At 42.9% G+C, this 16,987-nt stretch overlaps 1 protein-coding gene across 6 annotated transcripts in view; it reads right to left on the reverse strand.

Moving 5' to 3' along the window:
* Positions 1–11,336: 11,336 nt before the first annotated feature.
* IL18RAP (interleukin 18 receptor accessory protein) overlaps positions 11,337–16,987 on the reverse strand; it is a 32,231-nt gene continuing 26,580 nt past the window's right edge. For 5 of the 6 annotated variants that reach the window (XM_079110361.1, XM_079110365.1, XM_079110364.1 and 2 more), the window contains 3 exons: positions 16,215–16,352; positions 12,727–12,900; positions 11,337–12,102 (listed from right to left, as the gene is read on the reverse strand). In XM_079110361.1, the coding sequence (XP_078966487.1) occupies positions 11,687–12,102; positions 12,727–12,900; positions 16,215–16,352 (728 nt within the window). In that variant the 3' untranslated portion in view covers positions 11,337–11,686. The remainder of the gene's footprint in view (positions 12,103–12,726; positions 12,901–16,214; positions 16,353–16,987) is intronic. The other variant, XM_079110366.1, reaches the window with a different exon arrangement.

Genomic DNA, 16,987 nt, shown 5'->3' on the forward strand with positions numbered 1-16,987 from the left:
TGAGTATGTGAGGTTCCAGAAATTTGTGAAGTTGGAAGTGGGAAGATAATAGGTTTTTGTCAACCACAGGCAGGAGCTCTCCATGGGGTATCTTTCAGATGCTGAAGTGTAAAAAGAAAGCCTCTTCTAGGAAGGTTGCATGTTGATAAGTCAGTCAGATGGGGTTGTGGCTTATTGTACAGTAATTAATCAGTACAGTTGGCTTTGGGTCCCAAGTCATTATTATAGCCACTCCTTTAAGAGGGCTTTTATTCAGAATCAGTATATTTTTTTCTGTCATAAAAAAAAGTTGGGGGAAGGGGGTTTTCTAGGCCACAGGAAGTAGACAGAGGTAAAATTCAGAGGTCCAGAGGCTGGCTCTGTCTCCTCCCATTTGGGCAAGTGGCCTACAGTGTTGAATTTATTTACAGAACCAAGAGTACGTAGGTTGTGTAAGTCCCTTAAATAGAAGTCATAGATTATCACAGCAACTTCATGTGGAATAGTGCCATAAACCCTGAGGGTCAAGACTAGGAGGGAATCAAGAATGGGGCTAATTTTTCAACTCCAACAGATCTTCATTGCTTGAAGAAAATGACCAGATGCGGTTGATACCGCCATTTAACAGTGACGAGTTCTGCTCCTTCTAATGTTGAAGTTTGAACACTAGAGAAGCACGCCAAGCCAAGCATATTCAGCAGGTTTTATTTAAAGGTAATAATACAGACTTCTCCCGGGAGGAAGAAGGGGGCCACGGCTGATGTTCTAAAGTCCCAAAAAGTGAGCGCACCCTACATCTTTTATAGGTCAAGGTCTCTTTTGTTCTCCATTTCTCTCCCCCCTCAGCTCTCCCTCCTGTCTACCTGACTAGGCCTGGTTTTGCACAAAGTGAGAAGCCATGGGCAGGGGGAAGGACGAGGTGATTCGGGCAGATAAGGGCCCAGGGGGCATTAATTAGCAGCTCCTTTCTTGCAGTCCTTGATAAAGGCAGGTAAATTTGGTGATCAATGGGCTCCGGAGATCCTTGCATTCCATTCTTCCAGGGGCAGTCTCCAACTTCCAGAGGCAGATGGCTTCATGGCTTCATTTCCTCGATTTGACCCCATTCCCCTATTTCTACACTAACTACCTGTCCTTAATTCTGGCTTCACTGTGATGCACACTAAATCAAAAAGCCAGAGAAATCCCCCAAAGATAGGCTGCATCTGCTGCTCTGGGGTGGCCAAGGCTCTTCTACTGAGTTCAGTGTGTGTGTGTGTCAGGGGGAGATGGGTGAAGTGGAACCGGTACCCGCCATCTTTTCATACCAATTAAACCTACTTGCAATGGGGTATCTACATCCTCACATTTACCCTGAATCCTATGGTACTGAGGAATTTACTAAAGGGTATGGTTCCAGTGTATCCTATTCCCATTGAGAAACGTCTGTATCCTCCCTACTCACCGTAAGAGAAAAGGTTGCTTTGCAGAAGCGGAAAGTGAAGGATTTGGAAAAGTGTCAAAAAGAGACACTTTTTTTGCTAGAACAAGTTGTCAATAATAAATTGGAAAACTCCATGCAAAATTGGGAGTCAGGTGGGTGAGTTCTCTATCGGGATCTTTATTTCTGTGGCAGTTCAGAGCTCACTTCAGTTCAACAACTGCTAACTGAACTGCTCTGTCACAAGCATGTCGTCCAGAATGAGAAAGCTAAAAATAGAAGGCAGACGGGGAAGGAGACAGAAGACATGGCGGGAACTCGGAACTCTCTCCACCTTAACAGATCTGTTTCAACGTGGATTTCCTTACCTCTGAAAAGCACGAACATTTCAGACGGCAACACATGAAGGAGAGCCCTCTGAGGTGTTTGGGAGGAGACCAGAAAAGTCCTTCCAATTACATTAGTCAGGACGGACTCTGCTGTGTAACAAATCATCCTGCAGCGAGTTTCTCACTCACTTTACAGTCCAGATGGGTTGGGAAGGGGTTCCTCATGGTGTGGCATGGGGAGAGTGGTCAAGAGCCACACCTGCTCCTCACTGCCTCAGCCTAGAAACCACATGTCATCTCTACTTACCTTCTAGAAAAAATAGTCACATGACCCCAACCAAATACAGAGGAGACTAGGGAAAGTGGTTGCTCTGAGCGTTTGGAGACAAATTGACTTAAATAAACACAGCCTTGTCTGTACCACCTCACCCTTATTCTGATTAGACTCAACGTACAATTGCATCACCCAGTTGTAGATGATGTTTGATCTATAAATAGCTTCTTATGGAATCTGTTCAGGGAAAGCCAAAGAGACCATGGGGGACCTAAGGCAGGCAATGGTGGAAGAAGAACGCAGCTGTTTCCTGCAGATAGCTTAGGTCTGCCTCTTCAGTAACTCAATTAAGAAAAAGTCCAAGACGTGAAGCAAGCATGTGTAGATAGGTAAAAATAGCCCGTGGGTTACATTTAACTTTCCAAATTCTGGCCAGAGATTCCCGTGTGCATGACTGGTTTTAAAGGACACAGGACACAGACAATCACCTGGGTGTGGTGGTCAGATGTTAAATGGCGCTTCTCCAGTTGACTCTGAATTTTGACACAGAGCACAAATTTAAGGACCCAGAGTGACAAATGCCCACCCCCTTTTTTTTTTTTTCCCAACAGAGGTGTTTGACAAAATTCCCGTGAGAAAATATCTTGCTACGGGCAGATGCCCTGGTCCAAGAATCACAACGCTTCGTCACCCTCATGACAGACACTTCACCCCTACCTGTGAGAGAGCTCCAGGGAGTCATCCCATATTGCTGAGGCTTGTCTCCCCTCTGGGAAGATGGGCCACCCACTGGCTGAAAGTTGGCAGAGCTGAAGAGTTAGAATTTCCACAGCGTCCATGGGATTGGTATGAAAAAGAAAAAAGATCCTGGAGGGTCTGAAATTTTCCCTTCCGGGTTCAAAGATCAAACTAATATCAGAGCCTCTGCAGGATGTCAGTGATGATGGGAGACCAAGGCGGAAGTGAGGAGGGAGGAGGGAGAGGGAAACAGTGTTGGGAAGGCAGGCACCTGAATCCCCATAAGCCAGGGGAACATCCGGCCATGTAGCCAGCTGAGAGCCATGCCCAAAGAATTCACCCCAAAGAACTTCGCTGTGTGGGGCAAGAGATGAGGCAGAGCCAGAATAGGGATCGCCTGCATCCGTGCGCCAGGAAGGGTGGAAGTCCTGATCGGCGGGGGAAAGGGAGACTGTAAAAATTCAGTTTTTAATTAACATTCAATAAAATTAGCTTCTTGGGTTCACAGTTGGATGACTTTAACATGGGCGTAGAAGCACATCATCACCAGAACAATCGGACTACTTACCCTCCCGGATCCTCACTTGGGTCACACCCTCTTGCACCCCTAAATGGCAGATCTGTTCTCAATCACTGTTTTACCTTTCTAAGCTTGCCATATAAATGGAAAAATGTAACCACTTTTTGTGGGGATGGGGTACCGGGAATCGAACTCAGGGGCATTCGACCACTAAGCCACATCCCCAGCCCTATTTTGTATTTTATTTAGAGACAGGGTCTCACTGAGTTGCTCAGCACCTTACTTTAGCTGAGGCTGGCTTTGAACCCGTGATCCTCCTGCCTCGACCTCCTGAGCTGCTGGGATTACAAACATCCACCACTGCATCCTGCAAAATATAACCTTTTGAGATGAACTTTTTTTTACACAGCATAATGCATTGAGATTCATCCCCCTATTGCATGTCTCAGAGATGCATTCTTCTTTATTGCTGAGAAATAGCCCATTGTTGTGCATAGTACTATTTATTATTCACGCTGTAGCAGTTGTCACTTTGCTACCTCAGCTCCAAATTCACAGTTCGGTACCTGTTCTGAGTAAAGCATTGGACTTTTGAATCATTCATCCATTGCAGTGACCACAGCCTCAGACTCTTCAGTAGAAGGATCTGGCAGAGTCTTGAAGGAGGGTCTTCCTGGTTCCAGCTATACAGCTAGTTTTTCCTGGCACATGCTTTGCAGTATGTATGTGTGAGATCCTCTTTTGGTGTTCTGCCTTGGATATGCACTCAATGGAAGTGACCTCATGGTCCTCGTTTGGGCCAGGTGACCGCCTCCCCACATCTTCCGAATGTGAGCCTGTGTACCACAAGTTCCACACTCACACAGCACTCCAAATGCCCCAGTGTGGCCCACGTCCACTGCAGCTCACTTGCTCCCAAAACTCTGTTTCCCACGGCTTGTTCCCTGGCATGCCCTGATTCATGCTGCATGTCTGTCCCCCGACCAGGGTTTGCCATTGTCCCATTGGTTTGCTTTCAAGGGTCCCAGCAAGCACGGACTAGCTGATGCCATTCAGTGGGGAAAGTGACCTTGCCTAACAACGTCCCAGATCCAGCCTTGTCCAGGAGACCCCTTCCAATTCTGTCTTTCTGTTCTGCCTTAGCCCCAAGGTCCGCTTTGGAGTCCTATTTACATCTTTAAAATTGATCTCTTATATCCAACAAGCATTTATTTATATTAAATATGTGTGATTTCTGTCTTCTGATTGGATATAAACTGACATACATTGGTTAAAGGTCTTTGAGTTGTTTCCAGGTATTGGTGGCTATGAATAAAGCCACCAGGAACTTTTGCATATTGGTTTCATGTGAACATATACGTTTGATTTCTCTGGGGTAAATATTGAGGGTTGGGATTTTGTGGACATGCAGTAAGCAGGTGAAGAGTTGCTAAGCTGTTGTGTAGGGTGGTCACACCCTTGTGAATTTCCACCAGCATTGTGCGAGAGTTGCAATTGCTCCCATCTTCACTTGCATTTAATTTTGTAAGTTTGATCTCTTCTTTTCCGCTGCCACTCTACCTTTGCACATTTTATTTGGTATGAAGAATTTTTATTTATTTATTTTTTGGTACTGGGGATTGAACCCAGGGGCACTGAACCACTGAGCCATAGCCACATCCCCAGCCCTTTTGATATTTTATGTAGAGACAGGGTCTCGCTGAGTTGCTTAGGACCTGGCTAAGTTGCTGAGGCTGGCTTTGAGCACAGAATCTTCCTGCCTCTGCCTCCCGAGCTGCGGGGATGACAGGCGTGCCTGCTATAAAGTTTTCGTGATGGCGGCTTTAATTTTCATTTCCTAATGAATGGTCTCAGTAAAAAGTCTATTCAACTCTCTACTCTTTTAGAATTCAGTAGTTTGTTTACTATTATCTAATTTAGAGATCTTTATATCTGGATACAAGTTCTTTTTAGGGATGTTACTTCCAATTTTTTTTTTATCAATTTAAATCTCAATTTTAATCCTTCTTTTAAAAGTGTTTTCCACATAACAACAGGTACTTTTGTTGAAATCCACTTTATCATTCTTTTTCTCTTATGGATCATGCTTCTGGTGTCAAATCTAAGAATTCTCTGCCTAATTCCAGGTCTCCTGGTTTTCTTCAAAAAGCTTTACAGATTAACATTTTACATTGAGATTTGTGGTCTATCCTGAGTACATTTATGTGTAAAGCATGGGGTTCCCTCTGATTGTATGCATATGTCCAGAGAACTCAACACTATTTGCTTAAAATTCTAACCTTTATTAAATTGCCATTGAACTTTGTCAAGAATTGACAGGTCATATTCATGGAGATATATTTTGCACTCTCTACTTGCTTCCATTGACTTATTATTTAACCTCTACTGTCTTGTCCTGACTGCTGTAACTTTATAATGATTCAAAAAATTGAGTAGTGTGAGTTTTCCAACTTTATTTTCTTTTCCAAATTGCATTGGTAATTCTAGCACCTTTGTATTTCCACATAAATTTTAGAATATATTTGCCTATATCTATAAAATATGCTGCTAAGATATGGCTTGGAATTGTGTAAAGTTTCTACATGGATGGATTTAGGGAGAATTGTTGATTTGAGAATATGTTGGCTGTTACGTCAACAAGCAGGCTATACATCTTCATCTATTTAATTATCCTTTAATTCATAAGCAATTTGTAGTTTTTCAGCATAAAGAATGTTTGCAGTTCTGTTGATTTATACCTAAGTGTTTCTTTCTTGCTCCCTCCCTTTTTTTAATCTAGTGTAAGTGGTAATACTTTTCAACTCTCAGTTATTAGTTGTTTGTCTATAGAGATTGAAATACATTTAAGCTTTTACTCTGAAAACTTACTAAACTCATTAGTTTTAGGAATTAGTTTTAGTAATCTTGGATTTTCTACATAGAAAATTATGCTTCAAGAATGAGGACAATTTTATTTACTTCCAAACTGTATGCATTTTATTTAGTTTTTCTTGTCTTATTACACTGACGAAGACTTTCAATACAAAGTTGTAAATGATTCTGAGAGTGAATAGTCTTGCCTTGTTCTCATTATTATAAAGTATATCATCTTTCACCATTAAGCATGATTTTTAGCTGTAGTTTTTTTTTTCTGTTTTTAGAGAAATTTATCATGATGAGAAATTTATCTTCTATGCCTAGTTTGGTAAATAGTTTTATAATTAAAAGTGGCAAATTTTGTCAGATGCTGTTTTGGAATTACTTTCTGTGTTCATATGGTTTTTCTTTCATAAACTGTTAATATGGAGGATTGCAATGAAAGATTTTTATATTTTAAACCAATATTTCATACCCAGGATAAAATGCATTTGCTTATGGCATATTATATTTACATATTGCTAGTTTCAATTTGCTATTGTCTTCTTGAATATTTTTTGTCACTGTTCATGAAGAATATTGATTATAGTTCTCTTTTCTTATACTTTCACTATTTGGTTTTGGTATTATTAAAATTTCAGCCTCATATATTAACTTGGAAAATGTCCCTTCTTTTTCTGTTTTCTGGAAGAATTTTTATAGAAAAATTGTGAAGTTTTCTTTTCTTCAAATAGTATAATTAGGCAGTAACCATTGGGGTCTAGAGATTTCTGTTCAAGAAAATTTAAAGTGGGTATTCAATTTCTTTAATAGTTATGACCAATTCAGGTTATCTGTTCCATCTTAGCTGAGTTTTTATAGCTTGTGGAAATTTTTATTATATCTTTGGGGAATTTGTTGATTTCATTTCAGCTCTGTCCTTACAGTATATATAGTTTTTTTTTTTTTTTTTTTTTAATGCTTTTACCATGTGAGGAGTCTGTAGTGGAATTTCTTCTTTGACTCCTAATACTGATTCTTTGTGCCTTCCTCCTCCTCCTCCTCCTCCTCCTCCTCCTCCTCCTCCTTCTTCTTCTCTTTTCTTAAATCTTGGTCAGTCTGGCTAATGGTTATCATTTTTACTGATCTTTAAAAAAAACAGCTTTGGGTATTGGGAATGTAGCTCAATGATAGAGTGCTAGCCTGGTGTATATGAGGGTCTGGGTCCAAACCTCAGTAATGTAAAAGCAAACAAACAGCTTTTGGTGCTATTGATTTTCTTTATTGTTTTCTGGTGTTCAATGACATTGATTTCTACTCTTACCTGTATCATTTCCTTCTTTTTACTTTCTTTAGTGGAAGTTCAAGTTATCAGTTTGAGATATTTTCCTTTTCTAATATAAGCCTTTAATAATATACATTCCTAAGCATGGCTTCATTTAGTCTCATTTGGCAAATTTTGATAAAATGCATTTTCACTTTTCTGTATTTGAATTTTATTTGATTTCCCTTGAGACTTCCTCTTTTATCTGTGGATTGATTTAGAAATGTGTTGTTCAACTTCCAAGTGTTTTAAGATTTCCCTGTCATCTTTTGTTAATAATTTCTAGTCTAACTCCATTAAGAATGGAAGACACACTTTGTCTAACCTCAAGTTTCTAACTCTTGTAATGTTTGTTTTATAGTCTAGGACATGGCCTGTCTTGACATCTGTTCTATGTGTACATTGAAAGAATGTGTATTCTGCTGGTGTTGGGAGAAGAGTTCTGTAATTGTCAATTGATCCAGAAAAACACCAACTAAATGGTGGTGCTCTGTTCTTCTACATCCCTGCTGAATTTCGCTTTACCAGTTTAATCAATATTTGAGAGAAAAATGTTAAGTGAAGTCCCAATTATCATTGTGGAATTTCAGTCCTGTTAATTTTTATTTTATGTATTTTGAAATACTGTCGTTAGGTGCATACAGATTTAAGATTATCATGTCTTTTTGGAAAATTTGTCTCTGTCAGAATGTGGTATGTAGATATCCTAACAACACATAGTTTTCCATCTTCCCTCCTTCATTTTGTAGCTAACTTACATATTACATCTACCTACATTAAAAATACTATCAGAAAATATTTTTTCTTTTTTACTTTCAACAGACCATATCATGGTCTTTCAATGTTTCCCAACACTAATCTTTGTAGAAGGCCATTTTTATTTTAGTAGACAATTGATCCAGTTGGAGAAGGCCCCAAACTTTAGGCACCCTTATAACTTCAGTGTCAGTTCTATTTTATTGTTTTTCAGTTCTATTTGGACACACCCCATCTACACACACCTTCCAGTGACTCATCTGAAACTCAGGAAGTAGTCAATCCCATAATTCAGTTCTCGAGGTTGATAGTATTCCATTTAGGGTCACATTCACCTATATGCAGCGTGGTGTTTATGGAGCTAAGAGTTTATGAACAGCTTTCTGGGTTCACTGTCCTGCACTTCTCTGCCTGCAACCTCCACGGTACTTTCTAGGTCTCCACTTATTACAGATCTCGGGCCAGAGTGCTAGGGCTTCATTATTCAAATTTGCAACATACTTCCCACAGTCAAATGGCCCAGGGAGAGAACAAAATACAGAAGAGGTTTGCCACACACTCCTGGGACACAGCACCTTATACCAAAGTGGGCCATCCCCCTTCTTGAGGGATGTAGGCTTTGAGGACCCGTTTTTCTGTTCTTGTGTTGATGCTGCTGCTGTGACCACAGCATGACCTAACATCTGGGCAGTGAAAGACCAGGGGGCGGGAGTTATACAGGAGCAAGAAAGGGCTGGGGAGATAGCTCAGTTGGTAGAGTGCTCGCCTTGCAAGCACAAGGCCCTGGGTTCGATACCCAGCACCACAAAAACAAAAAACAAAAAACAAACAGGAGCAAGAAAGACCAGGAAACCCTGCCCAGTGCTCCAGCCAAGACCAGAGGTCTTCTACAACCCTGTCATCCTTAACACCCCTGGGGGTTTAAACTACACGTTAAGTGTCCCCTGACCCCTGACCTTAACTGCCCTTAAGTCAGGAGAGAACAGGAAGAAATCAAATCATGAAACTGAGTTCTTGTCTTCTTCAGTCTGTTTGCTTCTACTGACTTTTTGGAATGCTCACATTGATTTTCTATGCATTTTCCCAGGTTTTATGGCTGAAGGGAGAGAATCAGGGTGGCATGTATTTACTCCATCTTGCCTGAAATGACCAACTAGAAACAATATAAATGTCAAATCTCAGTATTAACATCCAACAGAGACCAGAAAGGCTGTGAAATTCACCTAAGGGATCACAGAGCCAGTAAGGAGTGACCACAGCTGTGTTGGGGGGCAGGGGGGGCCTCATCCTCCAAACTAGGACACTTTTTCAGAGCGAAAGAAAGAACTATGACAATTATCCTTGGATAACAGGAACCAGATTGGTGGCCTCTTATTTAGAAGATGCGGTGAGAAAATAATACTCTTTTCTAATTGTATTTCACTGAGTCCAGCTGTTGGATTATAGTCTCTTATGTGTAGAAAATATGTTTTGGTTGTTTGCTTTGTTTTGGTTGGTTTGCATATAGGAAATATAAATAACCTTTTGTACTGAATGCTAATTTTTCATCTTCATATACTTACTAACCTGGAAGGAGTGCATTTGGTAACTATCGGAGTTAGGTATTTCTCTTTTTGTGTCTGTACAAGTCTGAGGCTCTCTCTCTAACACTGAGGACAGAACTCTGGACCTCCGGTAACTTTGTCACAGTAGCTGCTTTTTTTTAAACATGGACTTGGATGCACGAGACAAAAGAGGATTCTAAGTCAAAAGGAAGATGGCAGGAACACCAGGGATCCTGCCACGGCCAAAGCACAGCAGCCCAAAGACAATGTGGGTTCCTCCCTGCTGAGACCCCACAATGATCCTTCCCACAAGAGACTTCCTCCAGGCATAATTTATACCCTTTCTCTCCTCTTTAACTTTATCACTGAAACTTCCAACAAGGATGTTGCTTGGTGCCAAAGCCACAGAGGTTTTTATGATGTGGGTGCCTCCGTAAAGAAAGATCAGAAAAACGTTTCACACAGGCACCAAGTGACCACAGGACAAGGACTTACCCGCTCTGCACTTGGACCGCATCCAGACCAGTGGCTGGGACGCACTGCCTGTGAATCAGTTAGGAACTGCTTTCCTTAATTGCCCCAATGATGAATCATTCCCTCCATCATGAAAGACAGCGTGAAAAGGTTTTATGCCCATATAGGACCAGAACACTCTTTTAACTGCAGGTTGAACTCTTGTAAAGGAAACAAACTCGTGAGAGTGAAATTAGCCTTGTCCATCAGGAACAAGGACTTGGCCCTCCAGCTATCACTTTGTTACCATGAGGCACAGAAGGTTGCCGACCTCGGCAGCAACTCACACCAAGGCTCTGTCCCAGCTCCGTTCTCCTGCCTTTCAACTGGTGTGTACACCAATTTCCCAGGCTCAGCTTGACCTCCCACTCCATAACTGTTAGTGCGTTCCTTGGCTCCTCACTGGGGAGTTATCTTGGCCCAGCTGGTCCCTGCCTCCAGTGGTCCAGACAACCGTCACACACTTTTAGCTCAACATAAGGGTCTCTGGCCAACAGGACAAGGAGGAACTGAAGTTAGCACCACTCTGTCCCCAAGCCTGTATCTTGACACATACTGCATCAGCCCAAAGGAAGGGACTCTTTCCTCCATAGTCAATGTGATTTTTCTCGACTTTCCGAAGTTGCGAAAGTGATACACGTTCTGTAGAAGCTAGACTTTAAATTTTGGATTTGGATCTTTTTGGGGGCCAGTGATATGCAGTCTGACCCTCTCTTGAAATGTGGGGCAGCAGTAGTGAGGCAGATCCCGGGCCAGTCACATGTCACCCAGGGAATCAACCAATGTGTGACAGTGTGCTGCACTGCTAAGCTAGGATGTTCAGTAGATTCAGTGCACTAAACACATGCGTAACTTAACAACATTTTCGACACACCCTGAGTTTTTCAGAATGTCATTCCATCGCAAATCTAGAAGCACCTGTATTTCCTGTGCTCAGAGGGGTCATTTCCCACAAGCTCCCATCACAGGCTGACTATACCCCTGCCTTCTCTGTGTCCCCTGCCTTTGTTTTTACGTTCCATGCTCCAGACTTGATAGGAGAACATGGAGCAGAAGTTGTCTACTACTCAGAAAAAGCTTTAGGCAGAGATTAAATCACTCGTGTCTAATAAAATAATATTTATTTGATTGCAAATGAACATGAATCCATGGGTACACAGTAGCTAGGACAGTCCAGAGCCATAGAGAGGAAGCAGCTGCATCTGCTGATTGGGCTCAGAAGACTTGGAAAACCTTCAGTGGGCTGCCTGATGAATCACTCTCCCCCTGTCCAGTCAGGGACATCAATGGTTTTAAACCACAGACTCGGTCCTCTCCCAGTGCCTGTCAAGTTTGCTTGGGGCTGGCAGAAGGACACTCAATTTTCCGTTAGCTGATCCGTGTGAGCCTTTTGCCCATCCACACCTCTCCTCCCGGGGCTGGAGAGGAAAGGGTTTCCGGCTGCTTGGGCATCCCTAGGCTAGAGCTCCTCCCAGTGGTTTCTGTTTCATGGAGTCTTTTCCAGCGGAAAAATATAAAAAAAACTTTGAGCTAATTCTGAGCTGGTTCCACTTGAATCTTTTAGAGTTTTTAACAGGCATGTGGTAGCGCATTTGGGCCCAGAACCTGGAATTGGGACGGACTGATTTTAAGCCTTTCCAAGTGACTGTGGGTAAAACCCTGAGAGCTTTTTTCACAAGATGAGGTAGAGACTCTGGCTCTTGGAAGGAACAGAACTCAATTAAAATGAGTTTTAGCGTTTGATCATCTAAGGCAAGATTCACCGCTGCCTGGAGTTCGAAGACACTGGATCCGTTGATGTAGTTGGGGCTCAAGATAAATATTCCTCTTCGGCTCTTCTTAATAATACTCACAATGTCCTCTGCATAGACTGGAAATAAAGAGTTCAGTGATTTGCCATGGATAAAGTTAAACCTTGAGTGTCAGTCATCTTAACCTCCCAGAACCACCCAGGGAGTTCTCTACAGAGGAAGGGAGACACGCCTTACTCTGTCACTTTTATGATGTCCCCTCTATTGGCCTCTGAAAATATACTCTAGTATCTAGTGATTCTCAATTTCATCCCTCTCTCCTTGCATTCTGTTTGGCCAAATTGCCAATCCTCTAGAAACAAAGCTCATCAGTAGGCTGGCCGACCAGGGGTCTCGAGATGTCCCAGGAGATGAGTGAGTGAGGCAGGATGCTGGGACATCTCCTGGGTGGCTCCCAGTTGAGGGTAGAGTTCCAGAAATCAGAAGGACCACCTCTTTGGGATGACAGAGATGACTGCCCAGTAAGGATCCAGGAAAGAGGTCTTTGTTCCGGGCAGCCTCCCTAGCATCCTTCTGGAAATGGATTCTTTTGATGAGGGTGCGTGTCTCTGGACACATTCTTCTGTGTCGTTACCCAAGATGATCTAGGTCCACGAAACCAACCAGAAGATATGTCCCAACAGAAAGAATGACAAAAAAAACCTAAGGGTTGCAGGGAACTGCCCTTTTTTCCCCAGACATACCTCCTCCAGGGACCACATCTCTTTCAAGCAAGCACAAGGTGTATCCATATTTGTTTTCCAAAACTTCAGGAAACAGATTCAAGGCCAAGTGCTCCTCACTCAGAGCTGAAGAGGTTTCACTCTCAAAAGAGCTCCATTTTGCATAGGATACGAAAGCATCAAATTCCTTTTTATCTGGGGAAGAGAAGCAATAAAAACCACAAGCCCTCTACAGTGTTTTACTATCGTGGTACCACAAACAGATGCTTGGAGCAAATGGTTAATCCTGGCGAAATGGATTTCAAGAAATAATAATAATAATAATAATAATAATAATAATAAAACCCAGCAGCTGCATCCATTTCAAAATCACAATGTTGAGAGGTATTGGTTGTCCCCCCAAATTGAATTCTAATTTATGAAGCACTTCTGCACCGGGGCAGATCAAACAGCTGGGGCCTCCCGTGATTGAATCTCAGGCTCTCAGGAGGGCCTCTGAGCTTTCTCTGCCTCTGCACTGTCTCTGTCTCCTAAGTTACACATCAAAGAGAAGTCTGCTCCATCAAAGCGTGATACTAGCCAGTGAGGGAGGCTCTGCAAAGACCCAGCAAGCTGCATCTGTAGGAGGGAAAATAGCCCCTTAGAGAGCTGATGGCACCTTTACAGCCACGTACCCCACAAAGACATCCCAGTGACAAACTGCATACACCAGGGCAGCCCCATAAGGTTAAAGCTGAAGAACACCCACCCATCTCCTGAGATGCAGTAGTGCTCACAGGCTCATGGTGCAAAGCATCACTCCTGGGTCTGGGGTGATGCTGGTGTAAACAAACCCACTGCATTGCCTGATGTGTCAAAGTAGTACAGTAAGGTGCAGGACATCACCCAGTACACAGTCATGTCACTGGTTAATGGGTTCACTGTACTATACTTTCATAGTAATTTTGGAGTACTATTTCTACTTACAAAAAATTTACTATAAAATATGATGCTGTGTTACACCAGCAGCAGACACATGCCTGGTGTTTGCCCATTCTCTTGGTTACATTATTTTTTCTTGTGCTTGATTAATCTCATGTTGTTTTGTTCACCATGACCCTAGGAGCAACAGGCTATAACACACACACACACACACACACACACACACACACACACACACACACATCAGATAGTGGAGGACACCCAGGGTGTATGGTAGGCTATAATTTCTACCTTTATGTAAGTACACTGTACAATATTTGCACAATGACAAAATTGCCTAGGGGCACATTTCTGAGTGTGAATCTGTCATTAAATGACGATGACTGTACTTATATTTAAATTTCCATATGCGAAAAGAGGATGATGTAACTCCCCACTGGCTGATGTGGATTGCATGAGATAATGTATCTGATGTGCTTGGTGTCTGGTTTGTATCCATTGGCCTCGCTTCTAAATGGTAAAGTAACCCGATAGAACTTGTCTCAGGATATTTTAGAGGTCTCATCTGCCTCTGTTGTCTATGTTATCACAAATGTACATTGATTGCATACTGAAGAACTAACTGAAAGAACTAGAAAACTCCAAAAGCTAACTCACCAGGTTTAGGAATGGAATGCACCTGGTTTGTATTGCAGCACTTCACAACTCCTACCAAGCAGCACTGACAACTAAAATTAGTTGGTAGCTCAAGCTGTTTAGCAGTATACGCTCTCCATGTGGACCTAAGAAGAGGCATCAGGGGATGGGAGCGCCAGCAACATAAAAGGAAGGGACAAGCGTCAAGCCAGGAGGGTGCTAAAGAGCCAAGGTCCTGGAAGCTAATCTGTGATGCACCTCGTGGCCCAGGTGGGAAGGAGGACGCTCAGGGGGCGTGGCTGGCCGGTAAGCGCTACTCAATTTCAAGGTGTAGCGCACCATAATTATCCATCCCTATTCCTTCTATTTCCATGGTGAAATATCAATACACCAGGATTTTTTTTTATAGTCTGGAAACTAAAGTTCCTTAGCAAACTGGAGAGTGGAGTGTTCGCTGACCTCCTAGATCCTCCACAAATGTAATATTTTATGACTGCGGTTTGAATATTCAGCCTTAGCTTCGAAGTATTCATGTTGGGGAAAGCGTCAGATTGACCAGCAGAGGGCGCCGCATCACTGTGCTTGAAAACGGGTTCCGCCTCCAGATCTGCTTACTTAAAAAGTGGTCTTTGCAAAGTAGAAAGAGAAAAGACACGTTTAGAAGTTTCACAGTTGATTGACTCTTTCTTTTCTTTTCTTTTAATTTTGCAGTGCTGGGGGATGAACCCAGGGCCTATGTGCTTGAGAGGCAAGCACTCTACCAAATGAGCTACATCCCCAGCCCCCATTGATTGACTCTTACACACTAACTCTTGATTTGTAAGGTGGGTAAAACTTCAGCAAAACAGTATGAAATAGTCTAAGGAAACAATGAAGGCATTGATTAAATAATTTGCCCCATTCAAAAAATTAATTAAAAAATACGTCTCAAAAACATTTTCAACTTTTGGATCTCTAGAATGTGTCCTCAATAATCAGCCTAAAGAGAGTGGGATTTCCTTGTGGTTGTTTTGTTGTTTCTGGAATGTGGAGAGGCCTCCCAGTGAGATACTTCATTACCCCTGAGATCAAGCAGAAAGGGATTTTGCTCTCTCCACTTCTCAGACTCATTCACTAGAACTGCAAATATTCTAAAGTGAGAATTTCAGTTCTAGATTTTTTAAAAAACCTACAAATGCAGCTCTTCTAAAGAAGTAAATGTCAGTGAACATTATTATCTGGCTCATGTGTAAACTGACAGACACTTCATTAATAGTAATAGTACTTCTTTCATTGAACTTTCCATGATTGGGGACATTTCCCTTGTTACAAAGCCCTTCGTCTCACAGGCGAGGCTAACTGAGTTAATATCTAATGCGACCCTTAAGCTGGATCACCTGGGTGGCCAACTGGAACATCTTCCAGAGGTTCAGTTTTGGACACAGGTCTTTATCCTTCCCTGTTTGACTCATAAGATAATGAACTACAGCTAACACACATGACAGGCATGTGTAACACTCTGCCTTCTAGAAACAATTGCTAGCGTGTGCTGGGGTTTTCTACTTGTTAAGGTGCTATTGTAATTGCTGCTCCCGTTTTAACAGGCTCTGCCAGTATCCCACCCTAAAGGTGCCATGGCTGTTCTGTTTTATAGATGAAGAAACTGAGGCACAGAGATGTTATTTGCCATATTGTCTTAGGTTGGTTAGCAGAGAGAGTGTTTTCAAATCCCACAATAGCATCATCTACAAGATTCCTGGTGACGGCCTTCCCTGAGGCGAGGCCACCAGACCTGGAGGAAACCGTTGAGTGTCCCTCATGCCCTGAGCTGGGACATCTGGAATGCCCCGCTAAGATAGCTCCAAGGGAGCAGGTCCAGTGGGTCATGGCGGCACTTTCCTACAGTCTTGGTCTGTCATTGTCTGACTGGGCCCTGAGGGGGACGTCAGGGTGGCATGTTGGGGCCGTCTTACCCCTGAGAGTCTCGTCCTTGCTCCGGTAGGTTCGGCACAGCAGCACTATTTCAATCCAGTAGGTGTAGAAGAGAGCAGCTGCCGCCAGCGTGCCTGCCAGGGCCAAGACAGTGCCCAGCAGGATGTACAGGAACACCACTGGGGGGAACGGGGAGCCGTGAGCAGAAGAGGCCGCGCTCCTGGGCCAAGCCCCGTGTGGCCCACCCTGGGGGCCTGCCCACACCGTTTCCTGCCCCATCATCAAAGCCACAGCCATCGGCAGCAGCATTTTCCCTAAATCTGGGATATCTTAAATCCAGTCTGCAGGGAACCATCTGCAATAAACTCTAGAGAACCCCGGGGGCTGGGCAGCCCCTGATGGGGAGAGCTGAGAAACCTCTCATGGCCAGTGAATTCACTTTTTCATCCACAAACTTGCACACAACCCATTCACATCGTCCTGACTCCAGTGTCATTGCTTTTACAGACTGTCATGTCGATGCAAATCTAAACTTCCTGAGACCAGGCACAGCCCCACTTCCTGACACAAGAGCTCCACAGGCCTGCCTAGTGATTGAGCACCCACTTCAGGCCAGGAATGCACTTGGTCCTACCAGGCCATTTAGGACCTGCTGGTACTAGTCATCTATTCACCGAATGAACAAATGACATCAACTACCTCTCTGGGCATCTTCTTAAAGAAATTTGAAAGCTTTTCCTTACCTGGAATTTCTTTTTTAAAAAAACTTTGTTCTTTTGAGATATACCTACATTATTACCCCCATCTACATATA

Source organism: Sciurus vulgaris (assembly GCF_902686455.1).
Source record: "Sciurus vulgaris genome assembly, chromosome: 14".
NCBI classification, from domain to species: domain Eukaryota; kingdom Metazoa; phylum Chordata; class Mammalia; order Rodentia; family Sciuridae; genus Sciurus; species Sciurus vulgaris.